This window comes from Ceratotherium simum, chromosome 4 (genome assembly GCF_057802395.1).
Source record: "Ceratotherium simum simum isolate JZ-2026a chromosome 4, ASM5780239v1, whole genome shotgun sequence".
Classification (NCBI taxonomy): Eukaryota; Metazoa; Chordata; class Mammalia; order Perissodactyla; family Rhinocerotidae; genus Ceratotherium; species Ceratotherium simum.
Window position 1 is genome coordinate 72,252,922 of NC_141903.1, and position 25,893 is coordinate 72,278,814.

The window sequence follows — 25,893 nt, forward strand, 5'->3', positions numbered from 1 at the left end:
AAGACAGGAATGATAAATCCTCATCTTATAAGGGAGCACACTGCGAGTAAAGAAGTTAAGTGACTTAGCCAAGTCACAGAGTAAGTAGTGAGCCGGGATTTAAGTTCTAGAATTGTGAATTTACTTAAAGGGTAAATAAACTTGAGATTTATTGTGGAAAGAAGATGCAAAACACTAGAATGCTCGGAAAAAAAAGACAACGAAAATTACCAACAATAGTAGTTTTGTTAAAAAGAACTTTAAGTACTCTTCCAAACTTCAGGGTAATCTTTCCTGTGCGATGATACAATATGAATGAAATAATACATAAGGACTCATCTCTCAAGGGTAATTTTGAATGCTCTGAACAAATGTATTTTGAGTGTCAGGTTTTAGTCCTGTCCCTTCCATTTACTTGCCGTGTGACATTGGACAAACAACATATTTTCTTTTAATAAAATGAGAACTTGAAACAAGATTGCATCTAAGTTTACTTTCAATTCTACAGCTTGAAAATTTATTTTTAAATTGTTAGCAACAGAAAGTCACAGACCTCTTGCAACTCATCCCTGGAAGAAAAGTGAGACGTTGTGCCAGAGATGATCAGTCTCATGGGAAATGAGCCCAAGCCAAATCTGAAAATAAGGAAGAACTGCTCAGATTTAAGTAATAGAAATGCTGGCCTTACGTTCATTATATCATATGTCATATTTTAAAAATATATAATATTAATAGCTATATGATAAACTTGTACATTAAAATAGATACTATTAATTACCATAAGAATAACGCTTATATTCACCCAGTACAATCCCAAAGCTATAAAATTTACCAAATTTGAGCATTAAATAAAAATGTAGATAAAGCTTTCTTAGAAAATGTGACTGGCTTATTCAGCAATGTTTATGTTTAAATTTATGTTTATGCTTAACGCAGCGTTCTCTACATTTTTTTGATTATACATCCCATCAGTAAAGATTTTTTGAGCAAGAACTTCCCAATATACATTTTTTGTGTGTGTGTGAGGAAGCTTGGCCATGAGCTAACATCTGTTGCCAATCCTCCTCTTTCTGCTGAGGAAGATTGGCCCTGAGCTAACATCTGTGCCCATCTTCCCGTATGTTGTATATGGGACGCCCCCATAGCATGGCCCGACAAGTGGTGTGATTGGAACCCGTGAACCCTGGGCCACCGAAGCAGAGCACAGGAACTTAACCACTATGCCACTGGCCGGCCCCCCACCAATATAAGTATTTTTATTTATGAATTATATGCATGTATTATGTTATAGGTAAAAAAGGAAATTTAATAGCCTAAGATAAGAAATAATATATGTGGTACTATTTTCATCTTGGACTCTCATGTATTGTCTTGCACACTTCCCCATCCCATTTTGGACACCACTGTGTTTAAGCATTGTATTTATTGGGGCAATATTACTTGGTTGAGCTTTCATTCACAGCCGCAAACTGCATCCTTCACCCAGTGTTTTATACAGAGAATTTGTACCACAAGTCAAAGGGATTCACGCTGAAAAGCAGAGCACGGATACATCTCAGAAAATGGGTCCACGTCTAGGCTCTGCATGTGGTCAGAAAGAAGGATAATTTCCAGTTAAAAAGGAAACCTACAGCATTGCGGGAAAATGTCTGATCATTTCTGGAGCGAACTGACAGTCATGCAAACGATGAAACCAATGGTTCCAGTTAGGGTCTTTAAGGAAACATATATTTTTTTAAAAAAAGCAGATTCTAACTGTTTGGTCTCATGTAGATGTCAACTCCTTGAAGTTCTGGGAGAGGGATGGAAATGTGCTTTTGTTTACACAAAAGCTGTCTGTGAGGATTCTGAATCCTTTATGGCTAAGAGATGAGAGGGAAGAGGAACGGGGGATCACTGACCTCAGATAATGCTGCCTGATGCTAAGATGAACAGAGCAATTGCGCGGCTCTCTGACTCAGGATATTTTCCACATGGTTCATAAGGGACATTTTGGATTTGGATGAGGAATGGCTGAGCACCTTAGCAGGGGGTTGTTGTGAGATAAAGCAATGCCATCCTGTACATTCCAGTGAAATTTAATCATTATTGATTTTTTTCTGGGATATTTTAGGCCCAGAAGCATAGCGGAGTGAGCTCTAGTTCTCCAAGAAGCAGAAACTCAGAAAAGACTCAGAACCAATCCAGTTTTGGAGGGGGGCTCCCAAAACACTTCTGATTGGGTTTCTTTCAGCTACTCCAAGGTCTCCATGGTGCTACCTCCACAGGGGAACTGGGAGTGGGGATTAGCTCCCATCAAAATGCCTGAAGTTTTTCCCCCAGAACAAAACTGCATTAACAAAGCAAGCCCAATATGTTTGATGCACTATATATGGCTTCATTGGACTTTTCTGGGTTGGGGAGAGAGCCAGAAGGGGATGGAGTGACGGCGCTGATGACCAGATTTAACTCAACTCATACTTACTCCCAGTAATTCTTATTTGCCTGGGCTGAACAAGAGAAATCTGTTTGCTGTTCCCTTCTTCTCATTCCTCTCCCCTACACCTAGACAGTGTAATTTGGGATAGTGAGTTTCAAAACCAATTCTTCATTGAACCATTTGAGTAACAATGGTATTATTTATATGCTTTGAGGAACACTTGATTACACTTGGTTTTAGGCAACTGAGACATCTGGGTGAAAGAACACACATTACATGTAAATAAATACCAACTTTTTTAGGAGATGGGTCCAATTTTCTCTTACAAAATTCCAGGCTAATCGCTGCCCCTCTGGATTTCTGGCAATCGCATAAAGAAGAACTGCCAAGTCCTGTGTCTTGATAACCTTTCCTTCCATTCCTAGTTCAATTAATCTGAAGAAATAAAAACCAGTTGATGTCTCATGGTATGTGTTTTGTAATGGAAATTAACTCAGGCAACCAATATATTAAAAGAATAGGAGAGAAAGAGGCATGATAAAAGTATAATTTAAACAGTAATAAATTCTCTACTGGCTAACATTTTTAATGTTCCAGTTAAACTTTTACTTTTTTCTAGCAGTAATTTTATTCCCTTATTATTCCAAAGAACTTTGATTAGCATCTTATATGCAAGAATGTATTTTTGCAATAATTTTCCTCCAAGGTTCTGAAAGTAAAACATGGCCATTTGTCTAATATCAATCACATGATTAATAACTAGAGAATATCTGTTTTCACTATTTGCATTTTGTCATTATATATTTTTTTGGAAGTAAAATCAAAGCAATTCAAATCCTGATTCAATTATTTTATGCCTTTGAAATTGGTGGCTGAAATTTTTGTGAATTCACTGAATTTGTGTCAGTTTATTTTTTAACAATTTAGTTAAGTTGATGCACTTACTTCATTAACTTTTCCTGATGTTTGCTGGTTGACAATGCATACAGAATTTTGTTTTTTTCAGCACCTGACACTGACAGTTCATATCGCTCTAAAAGGTAGTTCCATCCTGCTGTTGTCTGAGCACCCACTGAATACACAATCTTCAAAACGTCTGTTGGGATACTGGAATATTAAGCACAAAAGTGAAGAAAGAAGTTCTATGAGAAAAAACCTCTTTTTTTCTTATAACTATTTTAAATTGCTTTAACAGAATTATCCCTGAGTTATTTCCAGTACCTAGCACATTGAAGTTTTTTTCTGCCAACCTTTTATAGAAATATTTTATGTAATTTTACTTTGCAAATTATTTGTGGTTTTTTTCTACTGGTGATAAAATGTTAGCAAGGAGAATAATCAAAAAATTTTAACCTACTCAGAGATGAAAATAGAAAGTAGATAGAATTAATAAATAAAAGAGATGATTTCTGAACTATAAAAGCACTGGTTTATGTAGCATTCTATCATTAAATAATCTGTGTTGATGCTATATGACTTTCTTTTTTAAAAAGACGATTAGTTGCTGCTTTAATGTCACATTAAGAGTATTTTTTAACAGGCCTGTCTGAAGGCCATCTGACTTTCCAGGTATAGAGGATTGTAATTAGAATTTAGTCATTTTACAATTCTGTACAACTGGTAAGATGCAATAATATTTTCTCTCCAACTGAAGACACCACGATTTTTGTTTTTTGTTGCCCTGTAAGATATTAACTAGTTTTGATTCTAATTTAGTCTATTATTTTTAATCCCAAATATCATTAGATCAATAATAACAGATACTCATATGGACGGCTTGGAAAAACCACAACACAGAGATGTGAGGATGGGGCAGAAAACTTGCATATATCATGCAGTGACCATATGGTAGGGATTGTACTAGTCTCTGTACATCTTATTAAATTGTCAAAGCTGCCCAGTGAGATTGTTATTATCCTAACTTTTAAAAAGTGGAAATAAAGCTCGGAAAGATTAACAAACTTGCACCAAGGTGACTAGCCATTTTAGAGACAAGATTTAAACCTATGATTCTAATGCCTGTGCTATTTTACTGTACAGATTTATGAAGATTGGGTAACAAGTACATTGTAAGCTCCTTGAAAGTAGGACACATAGTCGTTTTGTTCACCACTTTATCCTTAGCACCTACAGCAGTGCCTGGCACATAGGCAATATGCAAAGAATTATATTTTGAATTCATGAATGAATGAAGTAATCAATCTATATAATAAAATTATTGATTAGGATTAATACTAGTGGTCCTGAAGTTTAGAAAAAAATCCTACAATATTTAATTATGTGTTCTTGATTATAAGCATAAATGAGCTTTACCCAGAATATTTTCATAGGCATAGCATTCTATTCAACATGTTGAACTATCTTATCTACTGTACATGGGTTACTGCAGGTAAATCAGTTGCTTGATGCTAGTTAGCATCAAGACAGAATAACATTCCATTGTGTTATAGGACAGCAGGATATTTACATTTTAGCCTCGCTCAGACAACCCATTCAAATACGAACAAAAAGAAGAGAAAAATAGAGCTAAAAGATATTGTTTTCTAAAACTGATTTTAGGCTTAAATCCCAAAGACCTCAAAAGTCCAGAAAAAAGAAAACTGGAATTACTCTTTTTTTTTAAAGAAGAATTAAAAAAAAGTTTAAAAAGCTCATTGAAATGTAGTTGTGTGGAGAGAAATGATGATAGCTTATGATAGCAATTTGGCACAGGAAAAATTGACACTACATTACATTACACTACAAAAATTACATTACATGAGGGGCCGGCCTGGTGGCACAAGCGGTTAGGTGCGCGCGCTCTGCTGCGGCGGCCCAGGGTTCGCCAGTTTGGATCCCGGGCGCACACCCATGCACCGCTTGGAAAGCCATGCTGTGGAGGCATCCCATATAAAGTAGAGGAAGATGGGTGTGGATGTTAGCCCAGGGCCAGTCTTCCTCAGGAAAAAGAGGAGGATTGGCAGATGTTAGCTCAGGGCTGACCTTCCTCACACACACACAAAAAAATCACATTACATGATATTAAAGTTGTGAATTTTTTTCTTCTATTTAAAAAAATGAATTTTCCTTAATTCACTTACAGATTTGATTTCTCAACACATCCAACTCTAGAGTCACTTTTAACAGTAACAATATAAAATCATGCATTGGACAGAAATCAAGGCTTACGTTAAAAGGATCGTGGGGTCTGTTAATACCTATGTGTTGCAGCTGCTAAAGTGAATTGCTACATAATCCATTTGATCACTGGGCATCTTCCTGATTACAATAGCCACCAGAATCAATTTTACCACCATATACATCCTTTAGATGGACCAAATCATCAATTTCCCATCAAAGGTGAAACTCTGGGCCAAGGCTTGGTCTGCGGTATTGGTTAATAAGGAAGTAAACACATTAAAAAAAGAAAAAAGCACCCTCATCTCTCTCTCTTTTTTTTTGGGGGGGGGACAAGTTTCATCAAATGATCACCTGTGCTTTAATTGCATGTACATTTCACGTTGCTTTTTATCTTTAAAGGCATCACTTTTGGAGATTGGGCATCCCCCTGCTTTCACCCTCTGGCTATTTTTCTGTTGCCATGCCAATGTTTATTAGCTCTGCCCTACAGGGACCTAAACCTCACTTCCCACAAAATCTACTGAGCACTTACTATGTGGGAGCATGAAACAAGGGTATGCAACCCAGCATGATTTTTTTTCTATCCTCACTAAAAGGCTTTAGATCTACTGTCTTGCATGATCAAAGACTTTTACATCAAAGTGAAAGGAACAAAGAATAGGACAGAAGTCTAGATCTACTTTAATTTTCCACCGGATTCCATCCACTGAGAGAAGAGTTCAGTTGCCTTCCTGATGCAAGAAGCATGGTTCAGGTAACAGGCCAGCTTCAAGAGATCCGAGCGAAGCGTCCTGTCCCAGACAGAGCCCTCGTCGTTCCAGCTCTGGGTGTCAATTACTGGCTTAAAATATCGGAGAATGTAATCCTGCAGAAAGCACAAGATGGTTTACAGAGAGGCTACACTTAGTTCTTAACCCAGCTCTTGCTCACCCATCTAAATGGCCCAACTCTAAATGGTCTGCATGCATCTTTCCCAAAACACTGAACTACTTATCTTTATACCTCTTCTCTTTTTCTGGCCTCCACCTACCATGCCTAAGAGACAGAGTTAGTTTTTCCATTAAAAAAATGATTTAATTTCCTATCTGAGAGGGAACATCAATTGATATAAGATAAAATCATCTTAGGAGGGATGTTTTGCTCCTGATCCTGGTACCTAGCTCTTAGGATGGTGATGGTAAGGAACGAGGGGCACCCAACCACTAGGTGCTGTGGCGTTGACCGTGCCATCAGCCGGTTTCCTCAGCTTCTGGAAGATGTAACCCCAAGAGCTCACACCAAACAGACTAAGTCTCGCTGATGCTCCAGACACTGTGTATTTACTTAATGAATTTTCTGAAAGTAATACAAACCTTGAGGTTTTCAGTGACATCTGAAATATTCCTTCTGTCCATCATGTGGTAAAACAATTCTAAATATCCCAGACCTTTGAGAAGTGCAGGAATGTTTGCTTCATGTTGGAGATAGCGAGTCAGGTCGAGGGCTTTGTCTAGGGTCAACCTTCCTGCACTGAGGTATAAAACAAATGTTGGTGGTTTGTGTATATCTTACAGTTCTTAATAATAAAAAAATATAAAATATAAAAGTATGATATAGAAAGCAATAACAGGAGTAGTTCATTATAGCCAGACCATTTGGTTTAAGTCCTAGCTCTGCCACTGACTAGCTGTGTGATCTTGGGTAAATTACCTAGCCTCTCTGGGTCTCAGTTGCCTCCCCTATACATTGGGGAAAATAATAGTAACTTCTTCTAGGGATTGTTGTAAGGATTAAATGAGTTAATACGTGTAAAGCACCTAGAATAATGGCTATCACACAGTAAGAGCTTTATAATTGAAATAAATATTAGCTAATATTAATATTTAAAACCAAATAAGATCAGTTTTTATAAATTATGTCATTCTCTAATTGTTTAACTTGTGGCTTTCAATTGTTCCTCCAAGAGAACTTGGAACCGTGAGGACAGGAGCCATGTCTTTTCTTTTTTGGATGTCCCTCCTAGAACCTAACAGAGAAGCAGCAATTATTGTGAGTGAGATGAAACAAGTATTTCCATCTTTTTTTTTAGAATTTATTTAGATCTTAAAGTTACATGTCTTCTCTACATTTTATTTTCATAAGAAAAACATACAAGAAAACTATTATTCTGAAGACTAAAATGTTAATGGTCTCTTTTGTAGAGGAAATAAACCGTGATATTGCCACTTTTGTAAAGTGGTTCTGATGTGTTTCTGAGAGGACCTGTGTCCCCACAGGGTCTATAACCCATTTTTGCCAGCATCAGACTTCCAGATTAAGCACAATAGTCTGATACAGAAACAGACTCCAGACAAGGGATGTCTCTGTTGAATTTTTCAGTAACAAAACGCCCTACTTCCTTTGAGTTTTTTAAACTTTAAATCCTTATTTAAAAAGAGGGAACTTAAACTAGAAAGAAGTGAAATCTACAAAACCACTTCTATTATGACTTTATTCTTTTCAATCACAATGACATACTTACAAAACAGACTTTAAAACAGACTTAGAAAAATTTTCCAAAACTTCCATCTGGAGACGGAGGGCTGGACCATATACTCTATGATTCTATGATCTGCTGTATTTTTTACAACACAAATCCACGAAATATCACTATTCCTTCTCACATGTTAGTATCATAATATACAGCACCTTTGATACTTGGAGGAGCAGCAAAGGGAAGAACTTAGGTATCATATTTTAGGGTCACGATTTAAAAAAGAATGTTTAACACATAAACATTACTTTATATTAACCCTGTTTTTCTCTTTGGCCCAGGCTAATTTATTTCTCACTGAAACAAATGCTACTATTAGAAACCTTTACTTTTATATATGCCTACTTTAAAAAAATTCAGTCTTAATATTCATTTAAAAGGGACTCTTTTTCTTTTTATACAGTTATTAATTGTTTAATAAAAATCCAGCTCCTTACCACCTGCTCTCCGCTACGATCAATGCACTAAACGTTATCAGAATGTTTGTTTACCTTAAAGACTGAACACATATATAAGCATACACTTTAGCCCACAGGAAAAACCTGTAGCTGCTTGTTTATATACAGTTTAGCTAAATGGTACCTTTGTGAAATAAAACCATATTCCTACAGAACCACTTTGGAACTTTTCACGGTATAAGACTAAAAGAAACACATAGTTTTTCCGTAAGGAAATTAAAGCTGTCATTTTAATTCCACTCAACTCAGATGAGATCTAAGTTTTAAATTATATTTAATAAGTATGAAAATCCAATTAAATATCCATTTCTGGGTCAAATTTTGTCTCCAAACTAAATGTGATCATTGATTACTTCCTTTAACTCTTAAATAGATATTTCACAAAGCTGGGAAGGAAGAGACATTTATTACCGAGGGAGAGTAACAAGTAAAAATAGTTAGATCTATTATGAGAGTTTTAAATTGTTTCCTTATGCAATTACTTTTATTATAAAAGTAATATAAACAAGTTACAAAACAATCAGAAATTAGAGAAGAGGGGAAAAAAGACATAATTTCACTACTCTACACATTCACTAATAGCACTTTGGATATTTCCTTCTGTTTTTTTTTTTTCCCGCCACCTTTAGCTTACTTTTTTCCTATGTAGCTGCAAACATATAATACACACACTTATATTCTGCTTTATTCAGACTTAACATTATTTGAAGTACATTTTTCTGTGTCACATCATCTTCCTATCCAACACACATGATCTTTTAAAGAATTTATACCAGATAATACTAATAATGCTAACAGCTGATATTTATTGAGCAAGTTCTGCACTTAGCACTTTATCTTCATTATCTTACGCAATCCTCAAAACAACCCTGTATGATATACATTATTATTTATAACTGGAGTTTTAAAGACTAGAATATTTAGGCTTAAAAATGTTGAATAACTTGCCCAAAGTCAAACAATAAGTGAAGAGGTAGTATTTGAATTCACCTGTTTTAAACCAATATTTTGTACTCTTAATGAACTTCACTAAACTGTCCACCTTTTGAAGAAAATATTATTGGTTTTCCACTGATACATCAATAACTGTAGGGTTCTTTCTGCTAAATTTAAACTACATAAATTTATAGGCTAGAAACAGCAAAAAAGACTTTACAGTTACTTGAAAGATTGGCTTTCATTTGCTGAGTTGTCAATATTCTTCATTCTTCCTAGTCTTAAATTTTTAATCTATCTTCTCTGCAATCTGCTCAGAGTTTCTCCTTTGAGCAAACTTCCTTCAATTAACAACAGCCTACTTCTCACCTAGTTTCTCATGCATCCACTCAGGTGTAGGAGGGTGTTTTTCCTAGTCCTGGCCCCCGATGTGCTATGCTACCACGATGTTCCTGAGACCTATGGGACTGAGGATTAAGCTCTTAAACCTCTCCCTTTTCTAACTAGGGAATTCTGTTGCACAAAGAGGCTTTGCCTGAGAGATGTCCTGCTGGTTACTTTCCCTCAATTTGACCTAAATAGGCATCTGAAAGGAAATAATATGTCACACTAAATAAAGTGAGTACATTACAGTAATTCTCGGAATAGGAAAAGCTTACAGTGCATAATAGTCCACCTGACCCCAATATTGTTTCCATTGGCGATGTTGTGACCTGATTTATTCTACGTATTATTCTGTTGATACTAAATGGGAAAGGAAAGAAAACACTTTGTCTTTCCAGGAAAGTCTGAAGAGGACATAACATAAGCAGCCAATTCTTCCTTCATTTCCCTACCAATTTCATGTTGATTTCTCCAATGTGAGCAAAGTAATGAATGGATTATGCCCTAGGCTAACAACTCATTTAAAATTGTAAAGGTTAAGACTATATTTGTTCTTTTGTTCAGCAGATTACATAGATATTTGGCGAAATAGCAAGCTACTAGCGTAAACAAATTTTAAATCTGTGGTCAAAAGCTTAAATGCTTAAAGGCTCCACTCTGAGTGAAGCAGGCCACTCCTGTGCACCCTTTGGAGCTGTGGTGCATGGGAGAGTGCAGGCATGGCCGAAAGTGGGATCTGCCCACTGCAATCTCCTCTGTGGCTGCCGTGTGGGAACGAAGGCCCACAGTTGCCAAATCTTCTCATTTTTAAAGAGACTCCAGAAGTCAAGATTTTTATATAAAATTCTCCCCATTTTCAAATGTGGATTAAATTTTTAAACACTGTGTGGGTAAAAATACCTCATCAGCGGGTAGGCTTTGGCCTAGTGGCCAGTATTTGACCTCCATTCAGATCCATATCATATGAACGATCAACATTGAACATTTGATTTTGAAATCTAGAGTATCAGGTTATGGATCAGTTATTTCCTGTGAAATCAGATGAAATTTTGCATTACCTTACTAGCTGAAACGCATCATGAATCAGACCTGTTCTGTCCTTAGGTCTGAGAAGTGTGTGGTTCCGATTCAGCTGTGTGATGAGTTGGTCCCATCCATGCCCCTCATAATGAACCATGTAGTAGCCATTCGAGTCCACATTGAATTTCACCCAACTGGTCTTTTCAGGTAAATCCAGAGTATCTAAGAGGAGGAAATTGTCATGGGCATTTCATTATCAACATACACACCAGGAACATCTCCAAAAATGTTAGTTTCCATACTATTATTAATAAATCAATGGAAAAACAAAGTTTTGGAAGAGTCATGATGATATTCATTTTCATAGTCCACTGGATGGTTTCTTTTGGAAATGATAGTCTTATTAAATTAATAAGCAAATAAAATTCACACGAAAAGAACTGCTAAATTGGTTCTCAAAAACAGTCTCTGCAAATCTAAGAGGCATGCAAGGGCCTAGTGAGCCAGATGATGAGCATGACTTGAATTTGGCATGATTTATTGGTGGCCTTGTGTCAAGGTTTAGTTACTGGTGGTTGAAATATGTATATGTAAATAGGTGATCCATTTGTCGAGTCCTTATTTTGGGTGAAATAAGGACTTCAGGCTGAATATGACATTACGATGGAAACACTCTCACATTTCAGTAAAGTTTAAAGGAGAAATTAAAATTATATTATGTATTTTTAATATGACAGATATTATACTAGGTGGTAAAATAACATTATCATATTATCTCAATAACTCGGTGAGGCCATTCAAACTAAGATGAGAAAATTGAAGCTTAGGAAGAGTTAAGAAATTTTCTTAAGGCCACACATTTATTAGGTGACAGAGTGAGGATTTGAATCCAAGGCCAATCAATTCCAAAGAGTATGCTTTTTTCCTCTATACATTTTTGCCTCATGGCGTAAGAGCTGGAATAATAGGTATTAAAAGACATATGCCAGGAGGCCATCATTTCTTGATATAAATAAAACCTATCTCTAAATGCTAAAAGCACAAGAGACTTCCTAGCTACAGGGTTCTTTTGGTAACTAATATATGGATAGATGAGAACTTCCCCATACATAAATCCATTATTATTAGATTTATTTACAATATCTTTCCTCCAAATAGCTCAGAACATGTTTAATTTCAGAACTGAAATACCTGTTTGGCTAATTAGTTCCTTACCTGTCTTTGATTTTAGAATGTGTCTGTGTATTGCATCAGAGGAACTCGTGGAGTAGGTCAGTGGGATATGCCAAAGGTACCTATGTTAGAAAATGAAGACCGTTACAGAATAAATGAATGGCCGTTTCAATTTTCACCTTGTCAGACTCAGATAGGCTATAAAGGCACCTAATCACCCAGCCTTCACACTGTCAATGGCCTTATAAGTTTTATAGGCTAAGCCTAGCAGATCCTTGGGTATGCACAAATACTTCCACGATGATTATGAAGGTGCAGCAATATATACCTAGTTGAACTCTGTCACAATTACCTGTGTCATTTGCTGTCCAAATATCATACCACAAGTTGTGCTAATGCTTTCTTCTAAGTAAGAGGAAAAAAATACAATCTTCCTTTCACATTTCCAAAAACTTTGGCAGCCTGATATTAGTTCAAATAATCCAACCAAAGCTGTAGGAAAAGCCTTAAGAGATAAAGATCTTACTTGGTGTGATTTTCCATTTATCCTTTTGTTCAACAAAGCTACCCATGTCCGACCTTCAAATGCTAAGTGACTTGGAGTAAGTGGTCAGTGTGCCACAGTCTAGGATCTGCAGGTCAGCCAAGTTCAGAGAGCAGAAAAGCAGAATGGATTGGAGGAAAAGGGCTCAGTTACTTTTCAATGGCCCTACTATGGTAAATAACAGAAATTGACTATTTTCTTCTGAGTAGTTTTCTAGCAGCTTCTGGAATTCATTTCCTCTATCACATCAAGCCATATTTGCTATAGTAATCCTGCACATGTAAAGTCAAATGCTTGAAAATACCAACAGGTATAAAACAGAAAGAAGAGTAACTGCGAATGTGCCCATTAATCCTCAGACAAATATAAAACAATGAAAGAAACATACACAGACTCCATCTAGTAAAGGGTCAGAAGGGATAATCTACCTGCTAACCCACAAAGTATAGATAATTAACAAAGCAATTGAAATATTTACACAAAAAGGTAAAAACAGACACACAGATATTGCCAAGACTTAACGGATTGAGATTCCTGGATGATCTTTGCTCTGGAAGGAAAGGGATTCTTCCAGATAAACATATCTGGAATAAAGAGAGGGAGAGTAGCATTTCACGAGTTTGGATAGGCATGAATCAGAGGGCAGTAATTTTATAGCAGTAATACTATTACTATAGTAATACTATAATAGTAATACTGTCTCAGATAGAGGAACCATATAGATCATCATAGTAGACATTTATTATTCTGGGCCATCCACACCATTGAACTCTCTGGTGACATTTTGATAAGTTACGAAATTATGAGTCTTGCTTTCTCAATAATGGATCAAACATTAAATATTTCAGGCTGTGTTGTCAAGCTACAAATGGTCTAAGCTCTCTGAGATTCGGCCTTCAGAAGGACATAGAGAAAAATGGAAGGATGTGTACCTAGAGAAGTTGTGCAAGAGTTGCTATTGGATTCGAAATAGGCAACTGATGAAACAAAAAGGAAAACAGTAAATTCTATGTGTTAGAGACCTTGAATGTGCTTCTGATTGTCAGGAAAATTCTAGAATTGTTATTAGACAGCTAGTTCCTTAGAAAAAGAAATAATAATCATAAGAGCCAACACAGATTCACTCGGATTATTTCATTTTAAATTAACCTCATTCATCTTGCTGATAGGGCTAATAGAACAGAGAAATATAGACAGTGTTGTGTTCCTTGATTTCAGCAAAGCCTTTAACAAGTTTCCTAAGGATAGGCTGGTGAACAAGACGACATACTGGTGAATTGGATTTGCTTTCATAATTACTAAGAACATCATATGTTTTAGGACATTACATTTATAGTCTATTACTGAAAAACAAACGGAAACAGGAGGTTTTTGCATTTAATTTATCACATGGGAATATCTTTTCTTTTCTGATAAGATGTATAGCTGTCACAATACTTCCCAGGTATGGGCCATTCACACAATTTATTAGGGCCCAGAAACCTAGTATTGAAAAGAGTCAGGGTATTTTATAATGGAGATATAACCGACTACTCTCTGCATCAGAGCTGAGATTCTAAAGGTGGCCGTGAAATTTCTAAGAACACTGCTGCTGAATCCTGCAGTCTGGGCAACCTGAAGCTCTTTAAATCTGTTGTCAAGGCTAGTTTAGGCCTTTGATTTCTGTGTAGAAATAGCATCCCACAAAGTTACCAGAGAAGCTGAAAGAAAGCTGATGAAATAACGAGCAGACTCAGATAACTAGTCCAACAGAAGAAAAGCAGCCACCTTTCCTGCAGGGCCCTCCACTCAGGCTCCTCTTCGAAAACCCCGCTCAGGAAGCGCTCCTGTCGCAGTCTGAGTGAACGCCCTTCTTGTTGAACCACCACAAGGGGGATGCCTTTCTGCAGAGTCCAGGTAGTCATCATCTCTTTGACCTCCGCGTTTTCCTCCAGAAAGGCGAGCTGAAATGACAAGTGACTGTGGTAACTCAAGACAGAGGAGATAAACCGAAGACAGATCAGAAATTTGGACCTCCTTGGATGCCAGAAACCAGGCTTGGGGAGGGCAAGGGGAGCACTCAGGCAGAGCTGTGTGGGAATTGTTCAGGGGCTGCCCACCCAGGGCTGCTTTCTGCAAGTTACCTGAATGAAGGAGGGAGATATGTGGGAGCCTGAGGGTTAACACAGGGCAGGAAAAGCCAAGAGGAAGGGCTTAGGACTGGAGCCTCCCTCCTGCTCCCTTTCAAAATAAAAAATAGAAAATAGCTCTCCGTTTTAATAATGATGGAATCCAGGGGGGTGGCTTAGAAGGGAAATGTCTGTCTTTAGGGAAGCTTTAATATATCAAAGGAACAATATTATATCAATAGAGGTATATTGAATGGAGAATAAAATCTCTAGCTTCCTAGCTTCTAGTATGGATTTCTGATCACTGGATGATGCTGAATCTTCTTTTAGAAACCATAACTTGTGGGATTACCACGTCTCTTTTAAAAAAAGTTTGCCTTTTTTTTCATGATGACTTTCTTTTCTCTCTCCTAAAGTGCTTCAATAACTTCCTAGGAGTAAACAAAAAGACAGGACCTCAAGAAAGCCATTTATTCTACTTCCAAACCTAACAATGTATTTGGTTTGGCATTTTTCAGAGCCTAGAGCATGCCAATGCAGCGGTAACCACTCAGAAGAATTTTGAGCGGAGATATTTTTAGCTAGCAGTGGGGTTGTGGGAAAGCCAAATGACAACAACAAAAATATACTAGTAACAGCATCATCCCCTAAATGGCCTGAACATTCCTTCTTCAGTCAGCTTTTTTTGAAGGAAAATTGTGGAGTCTCTCTCCCTCTCCAGTTACTTAAGGGGACAGCTGGGCTAGTCTACATGTTATGCTCACTCTGGGCCAGATGATGCCCCAGATCTCTTCTCCTCTATACATCTCTATACTTACTGTGTTGCTTGTTGCCTTGGAATCAGAATAACAAAATCCACCAGATGTAAAATCACCTTCTAAACAACTCTATAAAACAAGAATAAAACAGCACTATTATTTGAGCACTGAAAGTTGGCAGAATATGCATATTAGACCTGAATGCAGACATTTGTTAGCACAGATATACAAAAATTTGCTTCATCTAGACATAATAATGAGCATAGCAATTCATGAAAATGAAAAAAAAAAAGATGTCTTCTCAGTGACCATAGAAAATACACAAAAGTTACTCTTTTTTTCTATATATAAGTAACTTTTGTGTATTTCATATAGTCACTGCAAAAATACCTTTTTTCCTTTTCATTTTCATAAATTGCTATGCTCATTACTATGTCTAGGTGAATTCAATTTTCATATATATGTATTTTTTAAGTTTTCTAAAGAAGTTCAATGTGGTAGAATAACCGTTTTAGGGATACATCTATTTGTTGAATTTTCTTTTCATATCTTCCCTTCCCCCTTCTCCCACAATCTTCTATTGTGCAAGTTACTCACAACCTTATTTAGCATTTAGGCAACTGCATCTAGTATGAACTTTCTCCTATCATATTATAAATTCCTTGACAGTGGAGGCAATGCCTTTACTTATGTGGGTATTCTCAATGACTACCGCAGTAGCGTGTAGTAGATGCACAATAAACTCTGAATTCAGAATTGAAATGAGACCTAAGAAAATCACCAACTTGGTGATCAATCCTTGAACCACCAGGAGTTAATGCTCTAAGGGAAACTGTAGATGGGAAAAATGATATACACACTGTCTAAGGCTCTCAAGTGCTATTAAATGATTTTATGAAAAATAACAACAGAGGCTGGCCCCGTGGCATAGTAGTTGAGTTCATGTGCTCCGCTTTGGCGGCCCAGGGTTAGCCAGTTGTGATCCCAGGCGGTGACCTACACAATGCTCATCAAACCATGCTGTGGCAGTGTCCCATATACAAAATCAAGGAAGATTGGCATAGCCCAGGGACAATCTTCCTGAAGCAAAAAGAGGAAGATTGGCAGTGGATGTTAGCTCAGGGCCAATCTTCCTTGCCAAAAAAAAAAAAAAAAAAGAAAAGAAAAAGAAAAATAACAACAAAGAATTCTTCTGATTCCCAAGATGCTATTGACATGTATTAGAACATGTATTAGAACATTAGAACATGTTATGTGACACAACACCGAGTAAGAAATTTCCAGAAATTTATCATTTTCATACCAAAATTTCATTTGGCATCAGAAGGGGGTCAACTAGAATTTAAGACCTTTAGGGGAAGGTTAGATGGGAGACTTTCCTGATTACTAGAAAGAAGCTGTGATGCAATTGAAGGAATGAATGTTGGGCTTAGAGTCAGAAGACAGGTTTTAAGTACTGGCTCCATCACTCACTTGGTTTATGATTTTGAGCAAATCTCTCCTTTAGTATTAGTTTTCCCATCTGTAAAAATGGGTAAGAATGCCCACCTTCTTGAGATGATTATAAGCATGATATGACAAAAATTAACTTAGGAATGTTCACAATTGGTCTAAAAGAATCCTGTAATTGTTGGCCAGATTTCTCCTTTAATCCTCCCTACAGCCTCTATGCATACCAAAGACAGATTCTTCCTTGTTGAAGAAAGGCTAGGCTGGTGTCTACACGTACACACACACACACACAGACACACACACAGAGACATGCATATACACATGCATAGCGAGTGAGGGGGAAAAGGAGGAGAGTGGGAGAGAAAAGCAACGTAGGCTTGGTGTTGAGAAGTTTAGGAGGAATTGTGGAGAGAGAGACCATCTGGATCACCTGCCTGATGTGATGGAAATAGATAGTAAATAGCATTTTTATAAGTATTACTGAGGACTATGTATTTTGATCCCTTTTATGATTTTCAAGAAATGTGAGTAAAAGATTTGAGCTACTTAGAAAAAAATTTTAATTACTTGACTTGGTTTGACCACAAAATCACATGTAAATTAGACCATGAGAGTCCAGATTTTATAAGGGCACACACACACACAAAAATTAAATGAGAGAATGCACATGAAATTTCTTTTTAAACTGTAAAGTGCTATACAAATATTGAACAATATTGTTACTGTCCCTGGGACACAAGTGCTTATAAAGAAGAGAGGACCTCTTCTTTATGGCTTAGGTTTCTTCTGCTTGCAGGCACAAGCTTTGCCAGTTCAATACTTCTTTAAAAGATAATTTTCCTTGCAGTTGGAAATTTAAGATTATTTTAATAATTATTAGAATCATCTGAGTTGACTGCACGTTTTCTGCTTTGTCTTACCTATTATGCTACACGAGTCCCGATGACAAAGGGACCATGTGTGCTTTAATCAATCATTAACTGTCAATCAGGATTATAGAATCTATAGTATGCTAGGTGCCACGGCATTAAAAAAAAAGAATAGACATGATTCTTGCTCTTCAGCAAATTTTATTAATATTATTATCATTGTTACTATTGAACCAATAGAAACCAATAAAAGAGAATGTCACTGTGTGGAACAGATTCACAAACGCACTTCTAGGTATTTAGAAGAAAGGCAAACCAATGAGGGCTGGAAGGAGGAGGTGAAATCTCAGCTAGATCACGAAAGGTAGATAGCATTTGAATTGTTGGGAAGAAGAAAGGGTATTTGAGGTCACAAGGGCACTTGAAACAAAGTCATAGGATTGAACAGGATTTCTTGCTATGAGGGGGAAAATGTGTCTCACTCAACAGAGAATATATGTTAGGAAATAAAGTTGAGCAAGAAGAGTTCAACCTTAAAATTTGGGCAGAGAAGATTAGGTGTTACATGGCAGGAATGACAGTTGTTAAAGATTTTGGAAAAAGAGAAGACAGAAATGTAGGGTTAACCCTAGATGTGAAACCAAAGAGAAGGAGGTCAAATATAGGACCCTTGTGGCTAACCCAGTGCATCACCCTGGTTTAGTATGGTTCCAGAGGAAAAAGAAAGGCGTTATGTCTATTAACCCTGGCAGGGTGGCAAGTGGAATAAATAGTTGTTGACTGACGATATAACTATTTATAAACCCTCAGAACTAGCTTATCACTTTTCGGGTATAACAACAGTCCACTGTAACCAAACACGTGACTTACATTTGACAGACTGCTCCACAAATCATCATTCTTAGCATTTCTATAGCTGAACTTCTTTAAGTAGTGAATAATTCCTTTCTGGAATTTCTCCTCACTCAGAAAATCTTTGAGCATATTCAAAGTACAAGCTCCCTAAAAAAAACCAAAAAAACAAAAAACAAATTAAAGGAAAAGGTAGTATGATACATTTATAAAGGAAGCTTGAATTTTATGGAGCATGTTAATGTCTGAGAAATGAACAGTAAATAGAATAAAAAGTGAAACAGGTAGCAGTAACCTGGCATCAACAAAATAATCTGTTGAATTTACTGGCCTCATTATATTTCTCCGGAAAGCAGAGCTTCCACTTGTCACAGCATTTACTACCTTGTTATAGGAAACGGCATCGAACATTTCCTGTATTTGAGTAGGAGTTTCTGCTTGATTGGAGATAGGACGGGATGAATTTAACGAATCCCTTTTAATTACTTCAAAACACACGTCCAAAAAATAGTCATCCTAAACAGGGGAGAAAACTTTTTCAATTTCAATTTGACACTCTCAAAGCAATAGAAAACATGTTAGGTTTAGTAAGATATTCTTAGAAGTAACTATTCAATCAATATTTCTTGCAAGATGTTTCTTTTCCCTCATATATTCCCCTTTCACTAAGTCTCTACTTCATAAAGGCATAAACTCAACATTCTCTCAGACATTGCATGAATGTTTACCATGTACCAAGCCCTTGGATACAGGAATAAGACTAATGTTCCCATTTAGTGAACACTCGCTGCGTGCCAGGACCTTACATGCATCATCTGCAATCCTTTCAATACCCTGTAAGGGAAATGCATTATATACACTTTATAAGTGAAAATATATGAAGTTTTGAGATTAAACCACAGATTCAACACATAGCAAATAAGAAGACACTGACTTTGAATCCATGTCTGTCTATACCACGCTGGACCAAATGTCTACCTTAAAGAGATAATTACCCATTACAACGAACCACCTTGATATGTGGTGTTCAGACCCCCTTATGCCAATAAAACAAGACATGTTTGAAGACATCTTTTCACGCATTCTGGGGAAGTGAACTGGCCCTTTGGAAATCTAGAGGAGTGTGCCCGCAGTCATGCTCAATTCAGATAGCATGCCAAGAACTCTGCACAGGATCTATAGCCATGGGCATTGTCTTGTCCTATATCATTGTTATGGACAGTGATATTCTCTCCTCTCACCCCACATACACAGCTGTATATTTGTGCTATTTGTGCTCTCTGTCCACAAATTTTGGGTGAGGGATTTATGTTGATTATTCTCTAAAACCATCTAGTTCTATGATCTGTGTGTTATGGGCTGAAATGTGCCTCCTCCCCCCAAATTCATATGTTGAAGCCCTAGCCCCCAGTACCTCAGAATGTGGCTGTATTTGGAGATAGGGCCTTTAAAGAGGGGATTGAGTTAAAATGAGGACTTTAGGCTGGCCCCTAATCCAATCTGACTGGTGTCCTTATAGGAAGAGGAAATTTGGAAACAGAGAGAGACACCAGGGATGCTTGCGTACAGAGACTAGGCCATGTGAGGACACAGTGAAAAGGCAGTCATCTGTAAGCCGAGAAAAGAAGCCTCAGAAGAAACCAAACCTGCTATCACCTTGCTCTCAGACTTATAGCATCCAGAACTGTGAGAAAATAAATCTCTGTTATTTAAGTCACCCAGTCTGTGGTATTTTGTCACGGCAGCTCTAGCAAACTGATACAATCTCTTTTGTATATCAAAAAAAACACTACGATTCAAAAACATGAGGCTATGTTGTTTTTTCTTTGTCATTTACCAAAAATTTTAATAGTAAATTGGTGATTCCTTAGGGCATGTGGGTATGATATACCAAATTGTGAACTTACAAATTGTAGCTCTGGATACGTAGCATTAACAGAGATAAGTTCCATGTATGTTGCAAAACCCTCATTGAGCCAAATATCATTCCACCATTCCATTGTAACCAGGTTGCCAAACCACTAGGAGATAAAAACTTAATGCTATTAGAAGTTAAACAAATATAAAAAAATATTAACTGCAGCAAAAAATATAATGGGTGCTAACTTCTCTGTTTTAGTAGTTAAGGCCTCCCCTCTATCTTTGCTACCCTTTTCTCTCTGCACACCTTCCTTTTCCTGAATTCCCCGCCTTCACTTCCAGTCTATCCCCCCAACATTTCCTAGCTATTATATTGAATATTAAGGGAGAAAAGGAAACATTTTGTAGCGTTGTTTTTCTTTCTTGCATGGTAAGTATAATCTCACCTTGTCGTCGATGTATAGTAACAGTCTAAGGAGAGATAGAAACCAAAATATCTTTGGAGAAGTCACCTCTTTATATTAATTAGTAGGTACTCAAGAGAACCATAAGAATTCATTTAGGACTCTCAGATTGTTATATAATGTCACTGACGAGTAAATTTAGTTGTTAACCTCTGCCCTGACTTACTTCCAGGGATTAATTTGGCCACTAAAGTGAATAAAGGTCTGAGATTTTAAATATACATAAATAAAATAAAAAGGATGCATAAGGATAATCTAAATAGAAATTTACCCTTGACTTATATTTGATCTATAACACAAATATTTCAAATATTACTATTTTTTCACATACTTTTATATTTTATTTGTTTATTTAGACTATATGCCCAATACTGTGAATCTAGTTTATCTATTTTAAGATTGCAGTCTCCAGAAGGATGGGAAACTTACACAAAAAGATTCTAAAATTCAGAAGAGGTTGTTACAGTTATAGAACAGAACAGCTAGATCTGTAGCTTCCAGAAACTATTTAAGTTCTATTCCTTTTCTGATGACCCTCAGATCGTTTTGCAAGTGGGCATCAATCTTTCCAAGGGCATTCTGACAAGGGACAGGAGGTGTTTCCTCAATTTAGAAGTCATGAATATGAGAAATACGGGTTGAGCTGATTCTGGTCACTTCACCAGTTACTAAAAGTGGTTTATTCATTCATTTGGTAAATATCTATTGAGAACCTACTATGTTTCTGGCACCATGCCATATGTTAGAAATATAAGAGCCTCTGCCTCCATAACAAATGATGGAAGTCAACTGGTAGACAGGTAAATGCAATAAAGTGTTATTGGTGCTATGATCAATGTCTGTACAGAGAGGATTGAGGAAAGAATCAATTCTTCTGGGAGAGCATGTAGAATAGTTAGAAAAGCTGTACTCAGGATTTCGTGAGTCTTGCAAGTGGTCCTCAGGCATGTTGGGAGTGGTGTGTGCCCTAGGCAGATTAGGTAGCAGGAGCAAAAACATAGAGGAGCAACACAATCCTGCATGCTCAGGTAATGGCAAATAGTCTGGGATGCCTAAAGCTCATGGTGTCGGTAAGAGGTAGAGAAGGGTTGCATTATGGGGACCTTGTATGCCATGCTATGGACCCTTGACTCACCCAGCTGGAATTGGGAGTCTTTTCCAGGGTTTTATGGACAGGAGTGACATGGTCATATGGAGATCAATGGGGACACAAAATAGTCGAGGCAAAAATTCTAATTTTTTGCCTTGGAAAATTTCAGCCCTAGACTCTGCATCTCCATGAAAGAGAAGCTATTAAAGAAAGGCCCAGAGGGAGCATGGAGCCTCAGAGGTACAGCTCTCCAACAATTTCCCTATGAACATTGGGCAGAAAGATTAGGAATCCCCAGACTCAGTCAAGTGCCTTAGAGTTACCAGTGACTAATGATCAAAACCCCTAAGATGGGCCAGTGGAGAGATCCTAACCAGAAGAAGCTGCCCATATGTTCTCAAAGTACAGTGCCGAGCATGGCTCCTATGTAATTGGGTACTTAGTTCACTGACTTAAAAAAAAAAAAACTGGGCCATCCCCGTGGCCTAGTGGTTCAAGTTCAGCGCACTCTGCTTAGGCAGCCTGAGTTCGCAGGTTTGGATCCCGGGCATGGACCTACACTACTCATCAACCATGCTGTGGTGGTGACCCACATACAAAATAGAGGAAAACTGGCACAGATGTTAGCTCAGGGCCAATCTTCCTCAGCAAAAAAAACCGCAAGAAAACATTATTATGATGATGATAAAGGATAAAGTTAAAAATTAAAAATAAGAGATATAGGGGGCTGGCCCGGTGGCACAGACGGTTAAGTGTGCGCGCTCCACTTTGGCGGCCCGGGGTTCGCAGGTTTGGCTCCCGGGCACGCACTGACGCACTGCTTGTCAAGCCATGCTGTGGCGGCATCCCAGATAAAGTAGAGGAAGATGGGCACAGATGTTAGCTCAGGGCCAATCTTCCTCAAGAATAAAGGGGAGGATTGGCATCGGATGTTAGCTCTGGGCTAGTTCTCCCCACAGAAAAATAAATAAAAAATAAGAGATATTACCAGCTTCTACAACAGAATGATATTTGCCTATATGGTGAAAAAGAATTTCCAGGGCCCTTAATAGTTCACTGTGTTACTGGGGATTTTCAGAACGAAATAGAGTGGAAATAGCCTCTGATATCTATAGAGCTAGTTTTACAGTTCCATGTTTTTATGTAATATAGTGTTGATAGATGGGTCTTGGAAATCTTATTCTGCAAGAAATGGTAGTAGTAGTGGTCGTTGTCTTCATTAGTAACTAATGCTTATTGAGTGACTACAATGTGACAAGCACTGACACTTATTCATAATCCTCACAGCAGTTTCAAGAAGCAGAAACTATTATTAACTTAGTCTATAGACAAGGACACTGAAGTTTGAGGTGTTAGGTAATGTGTCCAGGGTCAGCTGCCCACGAGTACTTGGACTTGAAGTACTTCATTATGGCCATGTAACCACAGGTCCCAGTTGAAGGGAGATTGATTTTGCACTAGATTGGAATGCCACAGTACTAGGGGGTGTAAGGAGAAATATTTTGAATAGAAATCTCTATTTGCAGGGTTTCCAATTCTGTGCTCTATGTATCTGCCTACACCCCATCCTTCTTTATGAAAAGACATTTGAAGGCTTTGCCTTGAAGAGTTTTGGAGGATATAGTGGCCATTTCTCTTGTGATAAAATTCCTGTATGAGTCCCATAATCTAGAGATTGAGCCCTCTGCTACTTGACATATTGCATTTGGTTTGATAATCCCTAAGGTCCCCTCTAGAGTAAAAGGATATGATTTTATGTTGTTTCAGAGATATTGGAGGTGTGCTGTACAATGCTCTTTTGGACAGATACTAAGAGAATGTCATGAGTGCCAGGTACCTGGTGTGCTAGTTCATGGGCTATGACTTTGGTGACCCATAGTTTATCGGAAATGGAAGAGGTCTTGGGATCAAACAGCAGTGACGTCTCTTTATATGTGATGAGGCCCCAATTTTCCATGGCTCCAGATTCAAAGTCAGGAATAGCAACTAGATCTAAGAAATAAGAACAACCACACTTGATCATTATGGCTTCCACACCAGAAGTGGGATTTGTTTCTTCTCAAACACGTTATGATCCTTTCAGTGTATATAAGCAGACTTTCTGAAAATACCAAGAATATCTTCACAGTGAGATGGTGTTCTGTAGTTCCACTGAAAATAATCAGTACCCATTATCAAGCAGAATAAATTCTATCAATATAGTTTTGGTTGTAGCTGAAGTAACTTATTGACATTTAACCATTTCTTCCCAAAAGTGTCAAACTCTGAAAATACCTTGGGTGCATTACTGCTAAGAAAATAATTTTGTAACAAACACTCATATTGTATTTCATATTAGTACTACTGAGAAATTTTGAAAATAAAAGTTATCAAATAATTTCTATGTTTGAGATTCATTAAAACATATAATGAACTATTTCTACAAAAAAGAGAAAGATGCGGGATTTTAATTTCAGGAGAATGCCTTTTAGGAACAATCTCTATAGTTAATATTTCAATTAATATTTCAAGAAAATATGGCCTCTATTATGAGCAAGTGTCCTTCTAAGATAGCAGAAGAAAAAAGCTGTGGGCATCAATTCTTTCTGATCTCAATCTCCTTTTCAACATTGATTTTTCCTCTACCTCTTAACAAAGCCTTGGGGGAAAAAAGTGAAATTTCATCGTCTTTAAGCAACTCAGGCATAAGGTATATCAATCTATATTACATCGGTGTGTGTGTGTGTATGTACATCCTTTGCCAATGACTTCATGTAGGTTAGAAAATCTCTGGCTAATATTTAAACTTGGAATCCTTTCTTTTTATGCTGCCAGGCCATTTTGAAAGAAGTACCGTTTGGATAAAAAGGAAGGTAATTTTTTTAAAGTTTGAAATGAACCAAGTCTCTCGGCTTGTAATTACATTGTCTGGCATTAATACTGGCTAATTCTAGTGGATAAAAACAAATATTTATAACACAATCAAAAAGTAAATTAGCACTAATAAAGATTAGTATTCATTAGCACTTCAAATGTGGGAATGACTCCTTTTCTAAATTGCATTGATGATTTTATATTAGTTGGATTATTTCCTATAGCCATCAGAGATGCTTATATCTGCTCTATTTTTTCTTAAGCTTCATGCTTCTTTTCAGGTAGTTTTAAAATACGTTTCATGTGAGGAGGGCGGAGTCAAGATGGCGGCGTAGGCAGACTCTGAACTCCCCTCCTCCCGTGGACACAGCCAATTTACAACTACTCTTGGAAAAATTACCCCTGAGACAGAACTGAAAACTGGATAAGAGGAACTCCTGCAACAACGGACAATCCTAACTGGGGTAGAAGAGGCAGAGACTCCCTTCTGGAGAGGAAAAACGCCGCCGTCACAAGCCGCCAGCTTCACGGCCCCCGGGAGCAGCTCACAGGTACGCACCCTCCCTGGAGGCGCGGGGCCCTGAACCGGGGAGCACCCCCGCTGTGGGCATTTTGTGGACCCAGCACAATTGAGACCAGCGGCATAATATCTGACTGTGCCTGCTACTAAAGCATTGGGTAGCACCCCCAGAAAACCCGGTTCACAAAGAAACTAAAACTGGCTCTTAAAGGGCCCGCGCATAAACTCACCCGTTCCAGAAAGCGTTCTAAAATCACCAGAAAGAAAGGTGCACAGTGCTTCGGTGACAAGAGACTCACCTAATAGGCCCTGAGTGCATCTCGGTGAGGGGTGAGACCTCTCCAGGGACTGGGACATTGGCGGCGGCCATTGTTGTGGCCTGGTGTGAGCGTGCTGACACAGACGCCATTGGAGTTCTCCCTGAGACCTGCTAGCCCAGGGTCTGCTCCACCCGCTAGAGCACCGATTTAATCCAGCTCAGCCAGGGCAGGCAGCCCACCCTAGAGACTAGCCCCACCCAAC

General features: G+C 37.7%; 2 protein-coding genes across 3 annotated transcripts in view; one reads left to right on the plus strand and one right to left on the minus strand.

The window, feature by feature from the left end:
* The window catches only part of ERAP2 (endoplasmic reticulum aminopeptidase 2), a 49,519-nt gene that overhangs the window by 3,437 nt on the left and 20,189 nt on the right, over nucleotides 1–25,893 (minus strand). Inside the window, exons 6-18 of the mRNA XM_087430005.1 lie at nucleotides 23,836–23,990; nucleotides 20,492–20,605; nucleotides 18,969–19,100; nucleotides 18,603–18,734; nucleotides 15,472–15,540; nucleotides 14,313–14,488; nucleotides 12,044–12,123; nucleotides 10,867–11,050; nucleotides 6,871–7,027; nucleotides 6,199–6,383; nucleotides 3,344–3,505; nucleotides 2,693–2,833; nucleotides 533–614 (exon numbers count right to left, since the gene is read on the minus strand). Coding sequence (XP_087286131.1) covers nucleotides 533–614; nucleotides 2,693–2,833; nucleotides 3,344–3,505; nucleotides 6,199–6,383; nucleotides 6,871–7,027; nucleotides 10,867–11,050; nucleotides 12,044–12,123; nucleotides 14,313–14,488; nucleotides 15,472–15,540; nucleotides 18,603–18,734; nucleotides 18,969–19,100; nucleotides 20,492–20,605; nucleotides 23,836–23,990 — 1,769 coding nt within the window. The remainder of the gene's footprint in view (nucleotides 1–532; nucleotides 615–2,692; nucleotides 2,834–3,343; nucleotides 3,506–6,198; nucleotides 6,384–6,870; nucleotides 7,028–10,866; nucleotides 11,051–12,043; nucleotides 12,124–14,312; nucleotides 14,489–15,471; nucleotides 15,541–18,602; nucleotides 18,735–18,968; nucleotides 19,101–20,491; nucleotides 20,606–23,835; nucleotides 23,991–25,893) is intronic.
* The window catches only part of ERAP1 (endoplasmic reticulum aminopeptidase 1), a 114,541-nt gene continuing 113,938 nt past the window's right edge, over nucleotides 25,291–25,893 (plus strand). The window contains exon 1 of one of the 2 annotated variants that reach the window (XM_087430008.1): nucleotides 25,291–25,402. The gene's annotated coding sequence lies outside the window, so the exon portion shown is untranslated. The remainder of the gene's footprint in view (nucleotides 25,403–25,893) is intronic. The other variant, XM_087430007.1, reaches the window with a different exon arrangement.